We start from the raw sequence: 21,865 nt of genomic DNA, 5'->3' as shown, positions 1-21,865 counted from the left end.
AGACCCCACTGATACCCCACTGGATCCATGTTGGCTCTATCAGACTGTGATGAGAGACCTTGACGAGGATGGTTTGAATCCAAGTGCTGGAGTACTTGAGGCTAGAATCAAGACGCAGTATAAAGATGAAACGAGAACTGAGCAAAATAAATCCCTAGACCAGGGGTCGGCAACCCGCGGCTCTAGAGCCGCATGCGACTCTTTGATCTCTGTGCTGCGGCTCCCCGTGGTTTGTTAGTTTTTGAAATGTAATTCAAAATTTGAAGATAATGATGATCTTGTACAATCTAAATAAAACGTTGTGGCGACTCCATTTCCTGGCACATCCGAACCGGCTCACAATTAGCCACCGTTCCGGCTAAGGGAGATAGCCTACGGGGGTTTGTGAGTACGTGTCTTTTGGAGCATCCGCGCCCACGGGGGGTGGGTTGAGGGAGGCTTAAAAGCAAGGCTGTTTAGTTCGAATAAAGTTACCTTTGACTGCAGTGTCGTTATTTTAGCGCTGCGTGTAGCACACCGCTACAACATGTTTTTTAATCGCTAATAATATACGTCACAACTGCCAATGCCTGACACCCGCCAGTGCGCGATTTCTTTTAATTTTTCGATCCAAGGTAGGCTAACTATGGAGTAACCTTCAATCCAACGTCTTTTTTTCGTTCAAAATGTTTTTGTTGCATGCAGAAATGTAATTTCGTTTTCTCTGCAGGAGTTCATCAATTTCATAAATGCAACACATTATAGTTTGTTTATACATAGCATAAAGGCAAAAAAAACCCGTTGTATGCAGTGTTATTTCATTTTAAATGTCAAACGGGTTTTGTGGCTCCCAGTGTTTTCTTTTCTGTGGGAAATGGGTCCATATGGCTCTTTCAGTGGTAAAGGTTGCTGACTCCTGCCCTAGACGATATCTCTAGTTAAGATTGAGCACCAGACTTCTTCTTCATCATCTTCTGACTTAATGGTGATTGGCTGTCCAACTTAAAGGTGCATTATTGCCACCTACTGGACTAGAGTGTGGTGTAGAGAGTTGGGAAATAAAACCCATACTAGTTCTTTCTCAACTGAAAACTAAATTACCCCCAAAAGCCCTATACATTTTAAATAATGAAAGACAATATTGTGAATTAAAGTCACTTCCATAACATGGTAAAGTTTTAAAATGAAAGCTGTCAACCCCCAAAGCTAGTAGTGTAGCCTGCATTTGCTTTCTTTCAACATTGTATGCTTCACACTGTAAAATACTGTGTTCAACTGTTTCACAAGGCCAAAATCTACAAACCCCAGAGTGATGTTTTCCGACAAGATACAAGGAATTAAGCATAGTATGCCCAATTCTAAGTTGAGCCAACATAATTCCTTCCCTCCTTGTCTTACCCCTTCTCCCATCAATCGGACAGTTTTGTGTATTTTATAAAGGTCTCCCCCTTATGCCCATTATCCCACAGGTCTCACCATAATCCCCTAATTGTTAGCCCCACCAACCTTTTAGCTTCTGATTTACTAAGTGGAAGATCTAAATCCACAGATGGACTTTTAACAGCTTATTTGGCCAAACAATTAACCCACCCATTCCCCTCAACACCTCTATGTGCAGGGACCCGGAAGAAGAGGACATGTAGACCAATGCTTTGAATATGAAATAAAGTTTAAAGAGTTTCCAGCAGTAAATCAGACCTACTGCTAGATCAATCTGTTTTAAGACTAGTCAAAATGGAAGAAGAATCTGAACAAATTATAACTTTGCAAGGACAGATTTCCTCCACCCACTGTTTGCCCAAAATGATGGCAATCAGTTCTGCAGTGTACACTGATAAATAATTAGCAAGACGTTTCTTTATTGTTACCTGAAATTCAGGCACAAAAAAAGCCACACCAACATTTCCTGTTAAATTACCAGTAAAAATGGTTAACATATCACAGTAATTCTCCTTAACATACTGATGAACCGACAGACTCTTGGGCATTTCAGGATTTCATTAATTCGTGCAACCTGAAATCAACTAAAGCCATTGGAGAAAAAACCATGGTGGGGTTACTGATAAAACTACAGTGGAACAAATGACATAATCCAGCAAACCCATATTATGAGAACCGAGACACCCAAAGCTAAAAACACTCGTCTTGTGATGTTCCAGCACACTTTTAACAGGGTGATCATTCCTCTTCCCCCTCAAGTTGACCCAATATGCTAACAACAACTTCATCCTCCACAGCTGTAAGGGTAATTGTCTCATTTCAACCAGTAAAGCTGAAGCAGGAGATGACCTTACTAGAGATAACACAGTCTTAAAGCCTGAGCTTGTTTCACATCAAATTCACTTTAAATTTGAAGATAAAGCTGATCCATAAGCCCCACAGCCATAGTCAAATACCGATCTAATTAAACAAATATATAAAGTCAGAGATTTTTGTATAGCACCCCAGGAATACCCACATAGACACCCAAGGATATTTAATGCCACTTTACATTTGTCAATTGCCTTACTGATATGGTGCTTCCAAGTCAGCTTATTATCCAGCCACGTGCCAAGACATCTTATCACTGACACTTCAAGAGTTTGACTATACAGTATAATTTCAAATTAAGTGCAGATCTATTGATCCTCTTTGTAAAACATATATCTTGTGTTTTAGCAACTGAAAGCTTAAAACTTCATCTATTTCCCCACTGTTCAAACTTAATAATTGCTAATTGCTTCCTATATACAGTTAAATGGAATTTTTTCCCTCTGGCCAATGAAGCTCCAACATCTGCAAAAAGTGATTTACCCACCTCTGTGCCTATCTCAGAGAAAATATAATTAATCATAATATTAAACAATAAAGAGCTACAAATACTGCCTTGTGGGGTCCCATTCTCTATCTCATAGAAGTCCAAATATACCTTTCCTACCCTTCCCTGCATAGACCATCTAATTAAGAAACTCAAAAAATTATATAAACTTCCTCCCACTCCTAATTTCTATAATTTAATCAAAAGACCCTCCCTCCATAATATATCATATGCTTTTTCTACATCAAAGAATACTGCTGTTACAACTTCTTTATTTACCTGTGCATTCCTAACATCATCTTCCAAACAGAACTGAATCCAATGTCATTCTACTCTTATGAAATCTGCTCTGATAAAATGCTATATCACCTCATTTTTCCAAAATAAAATTCAACTGTTCTGATACCATACATTCCATAAGGTTACACAAATGGGACATTAATGATATTGGTCTATAGCTAGAAGGATCCTACAGGGGTTTCCCAGGTTTTAGAATAAGCACTATTACTGCCATTTTCCATGAAGAGGGAAAGTAGCCTAAATTCAAAATATGATTCAGAAATTTTAATACTATTTTGAGTTGTCACCCACGTTTAAACATACAATAACATATATCATCCTTTCCTGGAGCCGTCTGAGCTGTGCTATTAATAACTTCCATAAATTTGCAAAAAAACTCTACATCACTAATACTACCATTGCTACAGCTGGCTTCCAACACATCAGGGTATTCACTTAGAACCTTTTCCCTACATTGTTTAGATCTTCACTTAAGTTATCTAGATTTTGAATTGCAGCAAATGACTGAGCCTGTAACTCAACCTTCTCTGTTTCAGTAACAATCTTACTAACTTCCTTATTCGATACTAGAATGTTATTAGCCCTATGAATCCCCCCGCCCATTTTTTAAATAATTGCCCAAACATCTCCAAGTTTAATGCCTCTTCCAAAACTATGACAATATGACCTCTGGTAACTCTTTATCACGACTTTCACTACTTTTCTCACCACACCCTCTGCCCTTTCATAATTAATAAGTTCACTTGGAGAGAGTGATATTTCTTAATTTTCCTAAATGCCTTATTTCTCTCCATAACTGCGTCTGCGCACTACTCAGTCCACCATGGTACAGCCTTTTAATAGGAATCACTTCCACCATGGTTTGATGAATAATGTGACATTACCTTTCATTGCAGAAACCCACATCATCCTCAGCATTCAGCCCTGATAGATATCCATCACATAAGATCTTAAACCTCTCCCAATATGCTTTACCATAATTCCACCTCCTAAAAGTGTCCTCCTGTCCCCTATATAAATCCACACCCAAACTTGTAAATATAGGAAAATGATCACTTCCCAGTATTTCATCTCCCATGACATCCCACTCTCTCACTCCAGCCAGAATGTTTGAAACTAAAGGTAAATCTATAGCAGATTCAGAACTTATATGAACATTAATTCTCATGCCTCTCCCATCACTAAGACACACAAGATGTGAAATATCTAAAAACTCTTCTACAATCAACCATTACCATCATTCTGAGAGCAGCCCCACAGTGAACTATGTGCATTAAAATCCCCACACCATACAATCCTTAGTGAGCTAGAGCCACATGTGCTTTCGAACAAATCAATCAAAAGCTTTCCGCAAGGGTTAAAAAAATTTACTACTTTAATACCCCTACCTGTTGAATCAAATACTTCTACTTCAAATGCCTCATGTACTTCCACAACTTTATGTCCTATCCCTTTCCTTATAAAACTTGCAACTCAACTCCCTCTACCAACTAATCTATCATTCCCAGTTACAATATAATCCTGCAAAGAAAAACTTAAATGTGTTCACAACCAGGTTTCCCAAGTACAAATAACATCAGGTGGGTTTGATAAATCAGAAACAAACTTCTGAAAACAGGCTTCTCATGTTCCACTGCAATATTCGAATGCCCGTTAAGTACCTTCACAACAAGACTGAAACACAGACACCCCACCCATCAGAGCTTCGTTTACAGCTTCCCACATAGCACCTGTTATACCCAGATACTTCACCCCCTTCACAATCTTCATATTATGTTCTCCACCACACCTACTACATCTTAGTTTCCCCATAACATACTGCCGCAACATGCTTAAACCTTTGACACTTGTAACATTTAAGCAAGGTGGAATTTAAGCTCAAACATTATAACTAACATACCCCAAACTAACTTTATCAGGGAGCTTCACTTCATCAAAACATATCAATATAGATAAACAATCCATCCTTTCCCCATTTCTGACTACTTGCAATCTCTTTAACTCCTTAATCTTGTTTTACAAGAAATGAGATTTAACCTCTTCTATGGTAATCTCCACCAGAACACCTGATATATCAACCCCCTAACACCTCTATTTTCATTAGGCAAAATAGGTACTATCTTTTTGCCAAGTGAAGTCTTCAGCTGTAATGCTTTCTCGCACTGCTTTTAATCCTTGCACACAATTAACACCTTCCCTCTTTAAACGATATTCGCTATGGCCGCCTTTAGCTCTGCAGTTATTTAATGGGATTGATGGAGGGCAGCTGTTCCGGTTCAAATTTAAACAATACCTTGAAGACTTCTTCCCTTTATTTTAAAATATCCATCCTTTCCTCTCCATCACTCAACATTATACCAATGTTATGTTGCCTTTTCTGTTTTCCACCTCTGGATTCAACTTCTTTCCAACGTCCTCCACCCTCACCCGAACCCTCCATTTGCAGTTCCTTTTCCAGATTCTCCCCCTGCACAAACCTACACTATTTTCCAATCTCCCCACCATTCACAGCCAGAGCCACCCTCTGCCACTCCTGAGCCTGGCCAAGTCCCTTGAGCCTGGACTCAGCTGCCACTCAATTGAGCATCAAACTTCTTCATCTTGAGTTGTTTTATGGAGGTTGACAAACCGGCTTTAAGGTGCATTACTGCCACCTACAGGACTGGAGTGTGAATCATTTGATAAACAGGAGGAATGAAAAGAACTGCATTCCCTAAATTCTAAATAATAAACCTTTCAGATACTTCATGATATAGGTCTGTATTTCTCTTGAACTCCCACCTAAAATGTCTTCTATACCCACAGCAGTTTTTTTTGTTTATCTGAAGCGCTCCTATCATCTTCACTCTTTCTCTTTCATACTTCTTACATTTTATCAATACATATTCAACTGTTTCTGGTTGATTACAGTACTCGCACAACCCAGTTGGATGTTTCCCTATTTTATATAATGTGTAATTAAGACTTGTGTGTCCAATTTTTAAATGACTGATGATCACTTCTATCTTCCTATACCCACCTGATATTCTTTGGTATCTAACTTGCCTTTGTATTTTGTACAGTTGTCTCCCTGTTTCAATCTCATCCCAGAGTTGAGCACCAAATTTCAGTTCAGGTGCTCTTTAGAACCTCAATTCTTGGCCCCAAAACTTAATTGCCAATTAGTGAAATGGTCCTGAACCCTTAAAGGGGATGCACTAGCTATCCATGTCTGAAGAGTTGGGGCATCTGAATGCAGAAGCTGGCTCTGTTGGGTGGGTGTTGTAACAATTAGGTACCTAATGGTCAACATGGATGGAGTCAGCCAAAACAACTGTTGTATGTCATGTAAGCATCCTGAGTACTGGACTAATGAACAGAGATGTGGGTTTGAGCCCAACCTTGACAGCTAGTGAATTAAGGCCACGTCAGTGAGTTAAAGAGTGCATTCTGACCTCCAACCACCCCAGATTGAAAAAAAATCTTATTTTTATCCCCTTTAAAATTCTTACACATTATCTCAAATTGATGCAGCCATCTGGTGTAGCCATCTCTGCCTTAGGGGAAAACCTGCCGCTGTCTACCCTGTATATGCCCCTCACAATTTTACACCCAACCCCTCTCCATCACTTTGTTTAGTCAATTATCAGTGTTTTTGTTTAGATTGTGTTAAATATTTTCACCTTTTCTGCTATTTGCCCACATTTTATGTTCTGACACATGCAAGTGTGGTAACACTTGTGAGATATCTGCCTTACACCTTACATCCTCAGCAACAGCGGCTACCTGTACATTCACTATGGTTTGTGCTGAACTGTTCTGGTTCCTCCAGAGGCTCAAGATGACAGTATTTTGATTTCAGATTAATTTTTTGTTTTAAGTTTTCTATCCTAAATCTCCATTCAGTAGTTCAGTGTGTAGCAAGCATTTATGGTAAATTAGACACTATGCTTTGTTCCCATCTCAAGTACTAATTAGCATTCATTCAAAATGGTAACATGTCACCGTTGGATGAATATACCTGAATCTAGTTTTCTGAGTGGAGGAATAGCAACAAAATCTGCATTAAAATAAAAATAGATGATGTATTCTCATTTGAATGTAGGACATCTTGTTTTATTCCAAGCAGAATGGTACCATGACATGACAGAAGATATTTAATACAGAGTTGATTTTGTTTCCATTGCCTACAATAGAGATGAAGAACATGGTGGCGTTTTCATCTTTTAGTGTATTATTTTCCTGGGTTTAGCATGTTTTTTATTATGCTGTTTGAACAAGAAATCTAAGAACTTCGTTCCTGCTATTTCCCAGAAGTTGGTGGATAGGCCCCCTACTACTGATTCATATCGTGTATTACTAACTAAACAATACAATTAGAAACAAGGTGTTTCATGATTGGTGATTCTAAATCCAATAACAGGTTTGGTGTAAAAGCCCAAAAATGCAGAGATCCAGTAAAGTAACTGAATGATTTATTGCTCTGAATGGGAACAGCATTATGAATACTGTATTATGAACACTACTAAATCTGCTAATGGTTCTTAATTGATTGCTCTCTATTTGTTATTGTTTTCCAATTATTCATTAGTTTACATTCCTACATTTTTCAGCTTGTTTTAAAGACCTGTTTGTTGGCCTGGACTTCCTAGGAGATGACTTCCATCAGTTTGTAGTAGACGATGAACACAGCTGCCAAAGAGAATGTACAGAGAAGCCTGACTGTCAGTACTTCACCTTTGCAAATGGGTTATTTCGCAACGCTCGGCAGCGGTGAGTCAAACTCTCAAACAACCCAGGAACAAGGAGAAATAAAACTCAGTTTTGTGTAGAGGACGGCAGTCCTGGATCCTTCATCAATCCTATTCCTCCGGCAGTTTTTACCCATTTCCTTTAATGCTACAAACATGTTTACCAAGGGTTAAGATTACTCTGCAGTGTGCATGGCCAGTTAAAGAACTATGCTCACTTATTAGTGGCAGCCTCAGAGAAACTATGTGCAGAAATATTTGATGGTTTTGTGAATATTTCACGGCAAAATTCTGCAATAGTTTTGATTTCCTCACAATAGTGAAATATAGTTAGTGGTTTTGCAAATATTTCAAACAATGTAATTTTTATCTGATTTTTCTAGTTACATTTGCTACCTCAAAAAGAGTGAAGGAGGAACACCATCGAGGATAACAATTCTTGAGAACGTTGTATCTGGATTTCCTTTAAGAGAATGCCAGTTCAATAAGTCAGGTTTGTTCAAAATAATTTCAATCAGCGAAGAGTGAAATAGAAAATAATTATCAATATAAATTCTCTGCACTCTATTCTGTCTTTATTTTTTATATTAGTACTTAATGTATCCATGTAAGGAAGATAGAATGCATCATAGTCTAGCAGAGTAGCTAAGTTAAGGAATTCATGCAGGGTAATTCTCATCAATAGGTCTCAACTGTAGTATGCCAGTTTCATTGTTTGAATGTTGTGAGCCCCTTCTGTACAGTTCTTCAAGTTGAAATCATAACAGCAAAAACACTTCAGCCCACTGAATCTGTTCTGAGCATCAGGAAAGTGGACATGGATCCGTTACAAATCCTCTTTTGTTCTCCTGTATGCCAGCAACTCCAACCAAATGCTACCAGCGACACTCACATTTCGAGTTATTTACACAGCTCTATTAAACTAATAATCAGTAAGTCTTTAGGGTGTAGGAGGAAATGGAAGAAACTGGAGGAAACCCACACGATTCTCACAATGTGTGTGTGCCCTTAACTTCTGGTGGAGTCGTCAGGGCACTGTCATGACAAGCTTTTTGCACCGATCTTTTTGATGATTGCTCATTGTACGGGCATCTGAAACCTGGCAGTGCCCATCCTTCTCCAGGTTTTTGGAGTTGACTGGATTTGAACTTCGCTCTGAAATCCGGCACTGATGCCACTATGCCACCAGCCGGCACAATAAGAGAATGTACAAATTTTAAATGGACAAGACTGGAGATCAGAATTGTGTGTGGGTTGCTCATGCTGTGAGGTAACAGAGTGACTAGTTGTACCACTCTGTTGTCCTTACACAGGCATCTACGTTATACTAAGTGTTATGGATCTTAATTAAATCAGTGAGCAGAGTTGTTGAATGATAGGTTAGGTGTAACCTTAGACATGTGCTGCATAATAACCATTATCTCTTGCCCATGGTCTACATTTTCTCACAGCTAGTTTACACAATGTTTAAATAAGCTGACAATTCAGCGGGAAAATAGGTAGCAGCACAAAAGTGTAACTCTTAGTGTAATCGCTATCCTGCATCAGCCGTAAGATCAGGGTTTGATTCCCACTGTTCTCTGTAAGGAGTTCACATGGTCTCCCTGTGATCATGAGGGCTTGCTTTGGGTGCTCCATTCGGAAGGTGTGCAGTTAGTGAGTTATGGGCATTCTAGGTAGGTGCCTGAAGTGTGTGTGACACTTGCAGCCTGCCCAGCATAATCCTCGCTGATCTGATGTGATGCAAATGAGATTTACCACTGTTAGTTTTGATGAACATGCGACAAGTGACGCTAATCTAATTTCAATTTAGGGAGCGGTGACCATAACTCTTAAGTTTTAGGATAGCTATCAATAAAAATATGTATATACTTAGTGGTAAACTATTAAATTGGAGCAGGGGAATTATAAGAGTGTTAGGCAGGAACTAGGGAGAGTTAATTGGGAATTTCTGTTTTTGGGCAAGTCCGTATTTCACATACAGAGGATGTTTAAAGACCAACTGCACAGAATAAAGGACGGTTATGTTCTAGGATGAAGGATGGACAGGGACACCAAGTTAATGGAAGAACAAACATGAGGAAATCTGCAGATGCCGGAAATTCAAGCAACACACACAAAATGCTGGTGGAACGCAGCAGGCCAGGCAGCATCTATAGGGAGAAGTACAGTCGACGTTTTCGGCCAAGGGTCCTGACGAAGGGTCTCGGCCCGAAACGTCGACAGTGCTTCTTCCTATAGATGCTGCCTGGCCTGCTGTGTTCCACCAGCATTTTGTGTGTGTTGGTTACGTTAATGGAAGGTTGATTATCGAGAGTGGTGGTGAATTAAGTCAAGAAGGAAAAGGAGGTGCTTGCTAAGTTAAGGGAGTTAAACCCTGAGGATGATAAAGAAGCTAGAGAAGAGCTCAAGAAGGAAATTAAGAGTCAGGAAGGGCCATGAAATGTCATTGACAAGTAGTATTAAACAAAATCCATACATACATCAAAAGCAAAAGGATGACCAGGGTGTGGATAAAGGAGGGACTGTGTGCTTGGAGACAAAAGATATGGGTGAGGTCCTATTAGTAGTTTGTAACAGTACTTACCCAGGAAAAGGAAGTGGAGAGCAATGAGATCAGTGCTGAGAGTGCTAATATGCTAGGGTAAATAAGATAAAGAGTACTTCAGTACTTTGTAAGATTAAGAGTGCTGTTAAAGAACTTCAATGTGCATGAATTCCCACTGCACAATTGGTGCCAGGTTCTAACCAGATGAGTACCTCTTGTATGTAAAAGACCTTCTCTTCCAATTAATCTCCCTTCTTGGACAGCGACCAGCTACAATCCTTGGTTTCCCTTAAATCCTCCTATCCCATCCCATTCCAATCATCTCTTATCATTGCACATGGTGCTCAAACGAGTTCAGTCACTGGTACATTTGGGAAAATACAAGTTTATAGTGAATATAAATGCACTTACATTGACACAAAAGATGTCATTTGACTGAACTGATGACTGGAATGGGATGGGATAGGAGGGTTTAAGGAAGACCAAAGTTTGTGTATGGTAGTTGTCCTAAAAGGGAGATTAACCAAACTGAATCTATTCACGATAAATGGCAATGCTCCACACCATGTTGGCCAATCTACGTGTCCTGTTGTTTACTTTGGTGATATATTTACATTCCTGTTATTGTCTTCCTGTTATTTTTAAGAACATTTTGGAGTTACTATTTAATTATGTATTAGACTCTTTATAGAACATTAATCATACAAGTATCTTTGTAGATACATAGATATTGTGAATGTAATAATGGTGAAACTCTCTGGACCAGAGGTTAGAGAATTTATACTTCCCTGCTTCATTTCTTCATACACTTAGAAACTTTAAAAAGATCAAATTTGAAATTATAATTTAGTTTTGCTACTTTATGTTTCATTATTCTCTTTGGTTCTGATGTAATCTGACTCAATACTATTTATGTCCTTCTCCTGCATTCCTCTTTCTTATTTCTATTCTTGACGCTCATTAATTACATCTGCCTGCAGCTGCTTTTCACTAAAACCCACGGTATTTCATTACACTCACCTTGCTGTCATTAACTCACAATTGCAGCAAGTAGTGTTGCAAATGATTTTTGAGTTTTAAGTCCACAGGAGTAGTCATAATGGCAAATGCCACGAGATTGTTACTTTAGTAATTGAACACATTGTTTAAGGGATGCTTCCTTGCAGAAAATGCCAGTGTGGAAGCCACTGCCCAGAAATTCCTGCCAGTGAGCAACACTAAATAGGTGGCATAGTGACGTAATGGTGAGCATAACACTGTTACAATGCCAATGACCTGGTTTCTATTCCTGTCGCTGTCTGTAAGGAGTTTGTTCGTTGTCCTGGTGAACACGTAGGTTTCCTCTCTGTGCTTCAGTTTCCTCCTACATTCCAAAGACGTATGAGTTAATATGTTAATTAGTCACATAGGTGTAATGGCTATGCAGGCTCTTTGGGTCAGAAGGACATGTTACCATGTGGTATCTCTAAATAAATTAATACATGCACTATACAATAATATCAATATGTCACACTTTGTCTTCTCAATTCACTGCAGTGAATTCAACAGATCAAGAAATGTGATGCCAGCATTCTTTTCAAGAGGACTAGAATATAAAAGCAAGGATGTAATGTTGAGACTTTATAAAGCAATGGGGAGGCCTCGCTTGAAGTATTGTGAGCTTTTGGACCCCTTATCTTAGAAAAGATGTGCTGAAACTGGAAAGGGTTCATAGGTGGTTCAGGAAAATAATTCCAGGATTGAATGGCTTGTGATATGAAGAGAGTTTGATGGCTCTGGGCCTGTATTCACTAGAATTCAAAAGAATGAGGGATGACCACATTGAAACTTATTGAATGGTGAAAGGCCTTGACAGAGTGTATGTGGAGAGGATATTTCCTATGGTGGGAGAGTCTAAGACCAGAGGACACAACTTCAGAATCGAGGAGCATCCATTTAGAATGGAGATGAGGAGGAAATTCCTTAGCCTGAGAGTGGTGAATCTGTGGAATTCATTGCCGCAGGCAGCTGTGGAGGCCAAGTCTTTATGTGTATCTAAGACAAGAGATTGATAGATTCTTGATTGGTCAGGGCATGAAAGGACAAGGGGAGGAGGCAGGAGGTTGGGGTTGAGAGGAAAATTGGGTCAGTCATATCTCAATGGGTCAAATGGCCTAATTCTGCTCCTATGTCTTATGGTTTTCTGAATACTGGAGGAGGAATGCAATTGTGTGGTCGTTGATGTAAAGCACATTATCAACTTATAGTGAGTTTCTTGCCATGCGTGCTATCAGTGCAAACCTCAGCGGGGACCTCTTGTGGCAGCAGTTCAGCACTTTATTGGTTTGATGTTGAGCAGAATTATGGTTTAAACCATCATAACCTGTTGATTTTCTGTCTGAGATCCATGTACAGACACAGGCTCCACCACAATTATTTATAAACAAGAACACCTATATTCAAGTGTACATGTTGAGAAACAAGCACTGCTGCCAAAGTGGATTAGCTAGTGGATCTTGCTCTAGCAATCCAGGTTCAACATTGACCTGGGCTGCTGTGTGCATACAACTTGCATGTTCTGTTTGTAACCACACGTACCTCTTCTGCAAACTCTGCTCACCTCCAACGTACACTCGAAAGGTGAGCAGCTTACTAAGTTAATTGGCCCCTGTAAAATTTCCCTAGTGTGTAGGTGAACAAAATATGGGAGAAGTTGATTGTGGGGAGGATAAATAAAAAATAGGATTAATGTGGAATGAGCATAAACAAGTGGTTGATGTTCAGTGTGTCGATGCAGCGACTGAAAAGGCTGTATTTTGTGCTATATGACTCAGTGAACCAGTGACACTAAATTATGTAATGCAAAGTGGGTTCTTGGTTGGGCAGCAGGATTAATTTCAATAGAGGTGAGTATTGGCTGGACTGGGAATTAGGTCAGGAAGAACACTTTTGGAGCCATCTCCTTACCTACGTTTTCAGCCTAGTGTAGAAGCCATTTCGGTTTCTTCTCACAGGCCCTTGGCTGATTATATATATGACCCCAGTGATGGCTGCTGAATCTAGATAGTACCTTCAAAGAGGACATCTCTGACTTCTGGCTTTTGTGCTACAGATCTGCTAAAGTGAGTCAGTTCCCACCATGTTGGGCAAATCTGCAGCAAGATCTGTGGGTATGGGTTGTACAATATTAACCACCACCCGTTAGTTTATGGAAGTAAACTAAGTGGGTCGGGCAACATCTATTGAGGGAAATGAGCAGTTGACATTTGGGGGTTGGGTCATCTCAGATGGACTGAAAGAGAAGAGAGAGACAACCTGTCTATAGAGACAAGTTGAGGGTGTGTGATTGAGAGATGAAGGAGGAAGAGGGGAAAATGTGAAAGGAGGCTTGGTTGTGGAGGTCACACAGGGCTGAAAATAATGGAATCCGATATGAAAGGAAGATGGATGATGGACCCAAATAAGGAAGGTGGGTTGAGCAGATGGGAGCAGTGGGGGAATAGGACACAGTGGGAGGAGAGTTTGATGATGGGCAGATGGAGTAGGTGGAGGGAAGAAAGAAAGTGGTTTTTTGGTGGCTGGGCATTAGGTGTGCTTAGATGGAACTGGGTAGATCAGGAGGAAGGAGAAAGGCACAGAGGTGTTTGAGTGTTACCTGAAACAGGAGAATTCACTGATCATAGCCATGGGGTGCTGTTGCTATAGTTTGCTTTTTATAGTTTTAATCATAATTCTTACTTTGTTAAATTATATAATGTTTTGCTTAGTTTCAGAATGTAGAAGAGATCTTTCTGAAGATGTAGATTTTCCTGGAAATGATATCACCTGGGTCCTTGCACCTGATGTAAATGTCTGTCAACAACTGTGCACTAATCATCCCCAATGCTTATTCTTCACATTTGTGAAGAGAGAATGGAGCACAGACCACAGAAGGTATTATGGAAGCTGTATACATTCAGTAACATGTTTATACTGAAAGTTTTACATAGAAACATAGAAAACCTACAGCACAATACAGGCCCTTCAGCTCACGAAGCTGTACTGAAGATGTCCATCCCTTAGAACGACCTAGGATTTACCCGTAGCCCTCTATTTTTCTAAGCTCCATGTAGCCATTCAGTAGTTTCTTAAAAGACACTGTCGTTTCTGCTTCCACCACCACTGCCAGCAGCCCATTCCACGCATTCACCACTCTGTGCGTTTAAAAACTTACCAGTGACATCTCCTCTGTACCTACTTCCAAACACTTTAAAACTGTGCCCTCTTGTGCTAGCCATTTGAGCCCTGGGAAAAAGCCTCTGACTATCCACAATATTTCTTTATTAATGAGGAATGTCAAATCTGCAATGGAAATGCAGCATGGTATGAAGAAAGTGAACACATTTAGCCCAATTAGCCCTAAAGGTTAACCTCCAGGTTGAGTTGGTTGTGAAGAAGGTGAATGCAATGTTGGCATTCATTTCTAGAGTATAAGAGCAGGGATGTGATGTTGAGGCCCTCGTGAGACCACACTTGGAATATTGTGTGCAGTTTTGGACTCCTAATTTTAGAAAGGACATACTGACATTGGAGAGGGTTCAGAGAAGATTCACAAGAATGATTCCAGGAATGAAAGGGAATTTCATTGAGGAATGTCTGGCAGCTCTTGGTCTGTATTCCCTGGAGTTCAGGAGAATGAGGGGCATCTCAGAGAAACATTCTGAATGTTAAAAGGCCTGAACAGATTAGATATGGCAAAGTTATTTCCCATGGTAGGGAGTTTAGGACAAAAGGGCATGACTTCAGGATTGAAGAAAGTCCTTTTATAACTGAGATGTGGAGAAATTACTTTAGTCAGAGGGTGGTAAATCTGTGGAATTTGTTGCCACGTGTGGCTGTGGAGGCCAAGTCATTGGGTATATTTAAGGCAGAGATAGATAGGTTCTTGATTAGCCAGGGCATCAAAGGGTATGGGGTGAAAGCAGGGGAGTGGGGATGACTGGAAGAATTAGACCAGCCCATGATTGAATGGAGGAGCAGACTCGATGGGCCAGATAGCCTACTCTGCTCCTATATGTTATGGTCTTATATTCTTACTCTAGATCTTTGAAAGAATGGTCTGATTAATTCTACTCTTCAGTTACTTCATATCCCTTGTCACTATTTCTACTGTTTCTCATTTCTCTCTGTAATGAGTAGCCCAGTTTTGGATTCAGTACTTTTTGTATGGTTTTCATTATATTGTTTTCTTAAGTTGAATTGATATGTTTTTATCCATTCTCATGAGAATGGTTTATTATAGACATTATTCTATATTCCTTGAGACTTCTAGACCTGGGACTCAGCACTTCCCTTTGGAAATGGATCCTTGACTTCCTGACCAACAGAGCACAATCTATAAGGATAGGCAACCCCTCCTACACAATTATCTTCAGCATTCTCACACCACAATGGATCTACTCTACTCCCTATACACTCACAACTGCACGGCTAGATTCTGCTCTAATCACAGCTCCAGGTTGACAGATGACACCACTGTAATGGGGCAAATCTCAGATAGTATTGTCTCAGACAACAGGAGGAAATATAGAAAGCCTAGTGACATGGTGTTATGACAACAAAGCTTTTTCTCATTTTCAACAAAATAAAAGAGCTGGTTGTTGACTTTAGTAAGTGGGGTGGCACACACACTCCCGCTTACATAAATGGCGCTACGGGATGGTTGAGAGTTTCAGGTTTCTAGGACTGAACATAACCAATAACTCATCCTGGTCCAACTACATAGATGCCATGGCCAAGCAAGTCACTAGAGCCTCTATTTCATCGGGAGTCAAATGAAATTGGCATGTCCCCATTGATCCTCACTAAGGTTTAAGGATGTATGCTGATTTGGTAAGGCAGCTGATCTGCCCAAGACCACAAGAAACTGCAGAAGCTGTGGACACAGTTCAGCTTATCGTTGAGACCAGCCTCCTGTCCATGGACCTGTCTATACTTCTCACTGCCTCAGTAAAGCAGCAAACATAATCAGAGAGTTTACCCACCCTAGACATTCTCATTTTTCTACTCCTTCCCATCAGGCAGAAATTAAAACAAAACTGAAAGCATGTACCACCGGGCTCAAGGACAGGTTCAATCCCACTGTTATAAGACTACTGAGTGTTCCCCTGGTTTAATAAGAATAGACTCTTGCCCTCACAATCTACCTTGTTATGGATTTGCACCTTATTGTCTGGCTGCACTACACTTCCTCTGTAACGGTAACACTTCATTCTGTTATGGACTTCCCCTCTACTACCTTAATGCATTGATGTTCAAAGTCAAGGTTCAAAGTGCATTTATTATCAAAGTATATATATGTCACCATATGCTATACAACCCTGAGATTTGTTTTTTGTGGGCATGCTCAGTAAATCCACGAAACATAATAGAATCAATGAAAGACCGCACCCAACAGGTCAGAGAAATAACCAGTGTGCAAAAGACAACGAACTGTGCAAATTCAAAAGAAAAATATAAACAAATAAGCAGTACATATCAAGAACATGAGAGGAAGAGTCCTTGAAAATGCGTCTATAGGTTGTGGGAACAGTTTGGTGAATTTATCCCCACTGGTTTAAGAGCCTTGTGGTTGAAGAGTAATAACTGATCCTGAACCTGGTGGGGAGCGTCCAGAGGCTGGAGTACAGTCTTCCTGATGGCAGTCATGAGAAGAGAGCATCACTAGGGTGGTGGGGTTTCTTGATATCGCATGCTACTTTCCTGCGACAGCACTCCATGCGGATGTGCTCAGTGGTGGGAAGGGCTTTACCTGTGACGAACTGGACAGTGCTCTCTGTTCCTTGTAGGATTTTCTTTTCAAGGGCATTGGTGTTTCCATACGAGGCCATGATGCAACCAGGCAGGATACTCTCCATCACACATCTATAGAAATTTATTATAATTTTAGATGTCACACCAAACCTTTGCAAACTTCTAAAGCAGTTTGTCGTGCACTTCTGTGAAGGTGTGATGAACTGATCTGCATGGATGGCATCAAAGCACTTCTTTCTCTGTAGCTTGCTGCATATGATAACAATAAGGCAATTTGCAAAGTTGTCTTCTAACAGTTACCTGTATAAAAAGATGCATTCCACTTACTTAGAAATCTGACCAAATAACTACTTGTTCTCTCAGGGTCCTCTCCTTCAGATGGAAGAGAATAATTCCAAAGCAGATCAAAAAATGTGCAGAGGTTCTTTTCAATATCCTGTCTCATACCAGTTCATTCATTTACAACATTATGATAAATTATTTGGCCATCATCGCAATGATCTTTATAGGGTCTTGCTCCACAGGAGTTGGTACATTGTTTGATTGCAGCTGTGGTAATAAATTTAAAATATTGAAATGTAGTTGTATTGGTAAATTATCTTAGTGGCCCTGAAATATACGTATCAGTTATGTACCATATACGTATCAGCTTCTTCTAAAGACTGAAAAATGAAATTGTATTTGCATTTAGAAGATGATTAGCATTATAAAGGACTTCTCTGCATATATTTGGCTGACAGTGGATTAATTCACATTATAACTGGCTTTTTCCAGATTTTACTGTTATCTAAAGCAAACTGCAACTGGAAAAGTATCAAGAAAAACAAATTTACAAAATGTTGTAAGTGGGTTTTCCCTCAAATTGTGCAAGAATCTTGTCAGATGTAAGTAAATATAAAACAATCTTAATTTTGTTTTTCTGTAATTTTGTTTATTAACATAAATGAGCTCAGAGCTAATTTTAAATATGCATATTCAAGATGTAGTTATTCTTAGCAAATTCAAAATTTATTGACCATTCTTCATTGCTCATGAAAACATAAGTGGCTGCTTTCTTGAACTGTTGCAATGTTCCTGATGTGGAAATTCAGGGTTTAGATACAGTGAGGGTGAAGGACCTGCAATATTCTGCCAAAGGAGAATGCCCTATGATTGGAGGAGAATCCACAAGCAGAGATGTTGCTGGCTCCATTTTTTTTCTGTGTGGGATCAGCGCATAGAAAATTTATAATTCAAATCATCAATCTGCAGGCAAACAGTGGTGCTCACCCTGACATCCATAAGCAAAAACAAAACAAAATATTTTCTTTGACCTTTTTTCCGATTGGGATCATCCTGAATATTTAAAGCAGGATTTAAAGTCTCCTAAGCTGCTGAGGAATGAATCAGGAAGAGAGCTGCAACTCATAGAGTGTGCTGGATCACTGTCAGGAAATTCAGCACTTTCAGGTTAAACTGAGCAAGTGCAGAAATTGCTGTCCATTTCGCAACTTCGATCAATGCGGGTAAAATCCAAATCATAATTACTGTAAAATATTTTAAGTGAGAAGGAGAACTAGTATTCTGAGTAAATTTTAATCATCTAAACTATTTCTTAATTGATAAAAATTATTTCACACATTTTATTTATTTCCAGTCATTAATTTCACTTACTATTTTTTTCAGTTTGTAATGAAAAAATATTTGATGGTCTGGACTTTCCGGGGAATGACTTCCATCAGTCTGTAGTCGAGGATGAACACAGTTGCCAGCGTAAATGTACCGAGGAGCCTCACTGTCAGTTTTTCACCTTTGTGAAAAAGGAGTTTCACAATGAAGAACAGCGGTTAGTCAATCATTCAACCAATATTCTGCATAAAAATAATCACACTTTCAATTAGAGGAGTGTGTTCTCAGAGCTGTGATCGGTAATCAGTTACTGGCACCTCTTAAGCACTTCTTCATGTTCAATATTTTTGCTTGCCAAATACAAGTAACTCTACCTGTACATAGTTTAGAAAACTAATTCACTGAGTATCAGCAGCAAAGAAAAAAAGTGATGCTTAGTGATCTTGTAAGGAATTTAAACCATGTAATGAGTTTGTGATTCTTTGTAGCTACCTTTGTTATCTCAAAAACAATGGAAAGGGAACTCCATCAAGAATGACAGTTCTTTCAGGTGTTATGTCAGGATTTCCTTTAAGGAATTGTGAGTTCAATAACACAGGTATGTCTGAAATTTCTTCCATCTCTTTAGTCTGAAAGCAGTAATTTTGAAATTATAACTACCCTTCTTTCTTACTGCATTTAACACTGAAAATTTATCCAGGTATGGCTGAGATGATGTGATATACAGTGCAGCTAAATAATGAATCATGCATTGCGAATGATTTCCACAATTCTCAATAACATAATAAAAATGCCAGCATCTGCAAATTGCACGCCAATTGATAATGAACATATTAAATGATTAGTTACTTAGAGATCACACTGAAGAATTTGCTGTAACTAATAAATTCTGATCTGAATTAAATCTTTACATAAATGATTGTAATTAAAGGATTTTGTGTAATTCTACTGCTTGAAATGCCTGTTCTGCCATCTTCCTTCCCACTGCAATAACAGATGCCCCATTAAAGATCAGTTCACCTGTTGGAACAGATCTGTGATCACAAGTGCTGGTCTATGGTAATGTTTGATTTTATAGATGTATTTGTAAATTCACATTGTATAAAATATTATGGGATGAAATAATAGGTTTATTTAAAGAATTACTAATCCACTTTTCATTAATTAAAACATTTAAATTCAAAGAAAAGATATCTAACTAAACATTCCCTTTGAATTAAGTTCAAAGCTTTCCTTTAAAGATCGGGTTTAAAACTGAGGTGTATCTGGCTCTTTGGCTCATTGTGTCATTGGACACAACGACATTGAAGGACAGAGTGAGAAAACAAATGTGCTCACATCAGGTTACATTGATGGAAGGTAAAGCTGGGATGGAGCTTTGTTCTCTCGATGCTGTAACTGAACACAGAAGCTCAGGATGTACTGACAGGTCAATTGTAGCCAGCTAATAATTCTGAAGGGAAAGTCTGGTGGAAGTCAATTCTGTGACTATCATAAAGGAATTGGAGATATACATGAAGGGGCAATGCTTCAAGCCTATGGAAAAGAATAGAGAAGTGTAATGCACTCTAGAGCTCTGTCAATCAGTTAGCTCAATGAGACCAATTAGGAAAAGTTACAGAGCAATTAGAAAATGTTAATACTAAGCTGCTTTTACTGTTAGGAACAAATCTGTTTTGGAATTAAATAAACTCAAAACAAATTTAAGATGCCCCCTCCAAATGCCTTTAATGAATATGAACAATATTCATGATGATATTCAGGATGATATAATAAATATTGGACCTTTTCCATGGGGAGATGTGGTTAAACTGAAGTAAAGCAACGCTTCATCATCCTGGCAAACCCAGGCTTCTATAGCTGAGGTTCACTGCACTTGTGATCAATAACTTCACATTAGAAAATGATGAGTGTTAATTGTGCACTGCAGCCTGTTGTTGTTGGTCACATGAATGCAATGTGGATAATTCAGTTTAGGCTACACTGTAATTCCTGGAATACTTGATGAGATTTAAAAATGGGATATAGATTTAATCATATAGCTCATTACAATGAAATATATTGTAATGGAGTTAATTTTTTTAGATGAGTAAACCAAAAATGTTAATGGAAATCAAAATTGGATGTTCATCCTGACAAGCCCATAAATAAATATTTATTTTGCAGATAATTGATACAAAATTAATCCCATTTTATTTCAGGCTGTGTCTATGAACTGGCTGCGAACATTGATTTTCCTGGAAACGATATTGAGTCAGTTCTTACCCCTGATGTCCACTACTGTCAAAAATTGTGTACCGAGTATAAAAATTGTCAGTTTTTCACCTATTTGACAAGGGATTGGAACGCTGACCAACGAAGGTAAATTAACATCTTCATCCGAAACTTTCAGTGGAATGTGTAAAAATAATGTGAAGGCATCACATACTAAACTGTGATCTGGATTCCCACAAAAGACAAGGGAAACAGGCTAATGGAAACACCCATGCCTTCAGGATCCCCTCCAAGTTCTACACCGTTGTGATCTTGGAATATTGAACCCTTCACTTCTGTGAATCTAAGCTATGGATCTCCCAACCCATTTGTCACATTGAAAGCATTAAGTGCTGGAATGGCCTGCCTGGAAATTGGTGGAAGTATATAAGATAGTGCTGTTTAAAAGGCTGCTAAATCGACATATGAATACGTAGGGTATGAAGAAATATGGATTATGTGCAGGTGGAAGAGATTCAGTTTATTTAGGCACTGTGCTCAGTTTATTTGTTTGCTTGCTTTCAGACAACTTATTCCATCCCAGTCCAATGTGCTTATCAATGGCCTGAGTTTCTGTCATGCTTCTCACACTAAAAGAGATGTGATTTTGTTTGACAGGCCTTCCGTTTTCACTGTCCCGTCTAATGGACTTGCTTGTTTCTCCACTCTTTTGCCTGCTCTACATCACTTTGAGTGTCTCACACACACACACACACACACACACACACACACACACACACACACACACACACACACACACACACACACACACACACACACACAGACACACACACACAGACACACACACACACACACACACACACACACACACACACACACACACAGACTTTTGAGTAGCTGTACCAAATTCTCTGTCGT

At 39.2% G+C, this 21,865-nt stretch overlaps 1 protein-coding gene across 1 annotated transcript in view; it reads left to right on the top strand.

Moving 5' to 3' along the window:
* The window catches only part of LOC132404804 (uncharacterized), a 184,829-nt gene that overhangs the window by 27,222 nt on the left and 135,742 nt on the right, over positions 1-21,865 (top strand). The window contains exons 7-13 of the mRNA XM_059989308.1: positions 7,669-7,828; positions 8,190-8,299; positions 14,101-14,266; positions 17,900-18,009; positions 18,791-18,950; positions 19,222-19,331; positions 20,935-21,094. Of these exons, the coding sequence (XP_059845291.1) occupies positions 7,669-7,828; positions 8,190-8,299; positions 14,101-14,266; positions 17,900-18,009; positions 18,791-18,950; positions 19,222-19,331; positions 20,935-21,094 (976 nt within the window). The remainder of the gene's footprint in view (positions 1-7,668; positions 7,829-8,189; positions 8,300-14,100; positions 14,267-17,899; positions 18,010-18,790; positions 18,951-19,221; positions 19,332-20,934; positions 21,095-21,865) is intronic.

This window comes from Hypanus sabinus, chromosome 14 (genome assembly GCF_030144855.1).
Source record: "Hypanus sabinus isolate sHypSab1 chromosome 14, sHypSab1.hap1, whole genome shotgun sequence".
Lineage (NCBI taxonomy): Eukaryota > Metazoa > Chordata > Chondrichthyes > Myliobatiformes > Dasyatidae > Hypanus > Hypanus sabinus.
The sequence above is the reverse complement of the archived record's forward strand: the minus strand, read 5'-3'. Positions and strand labels throughout refer to the sequence as shown.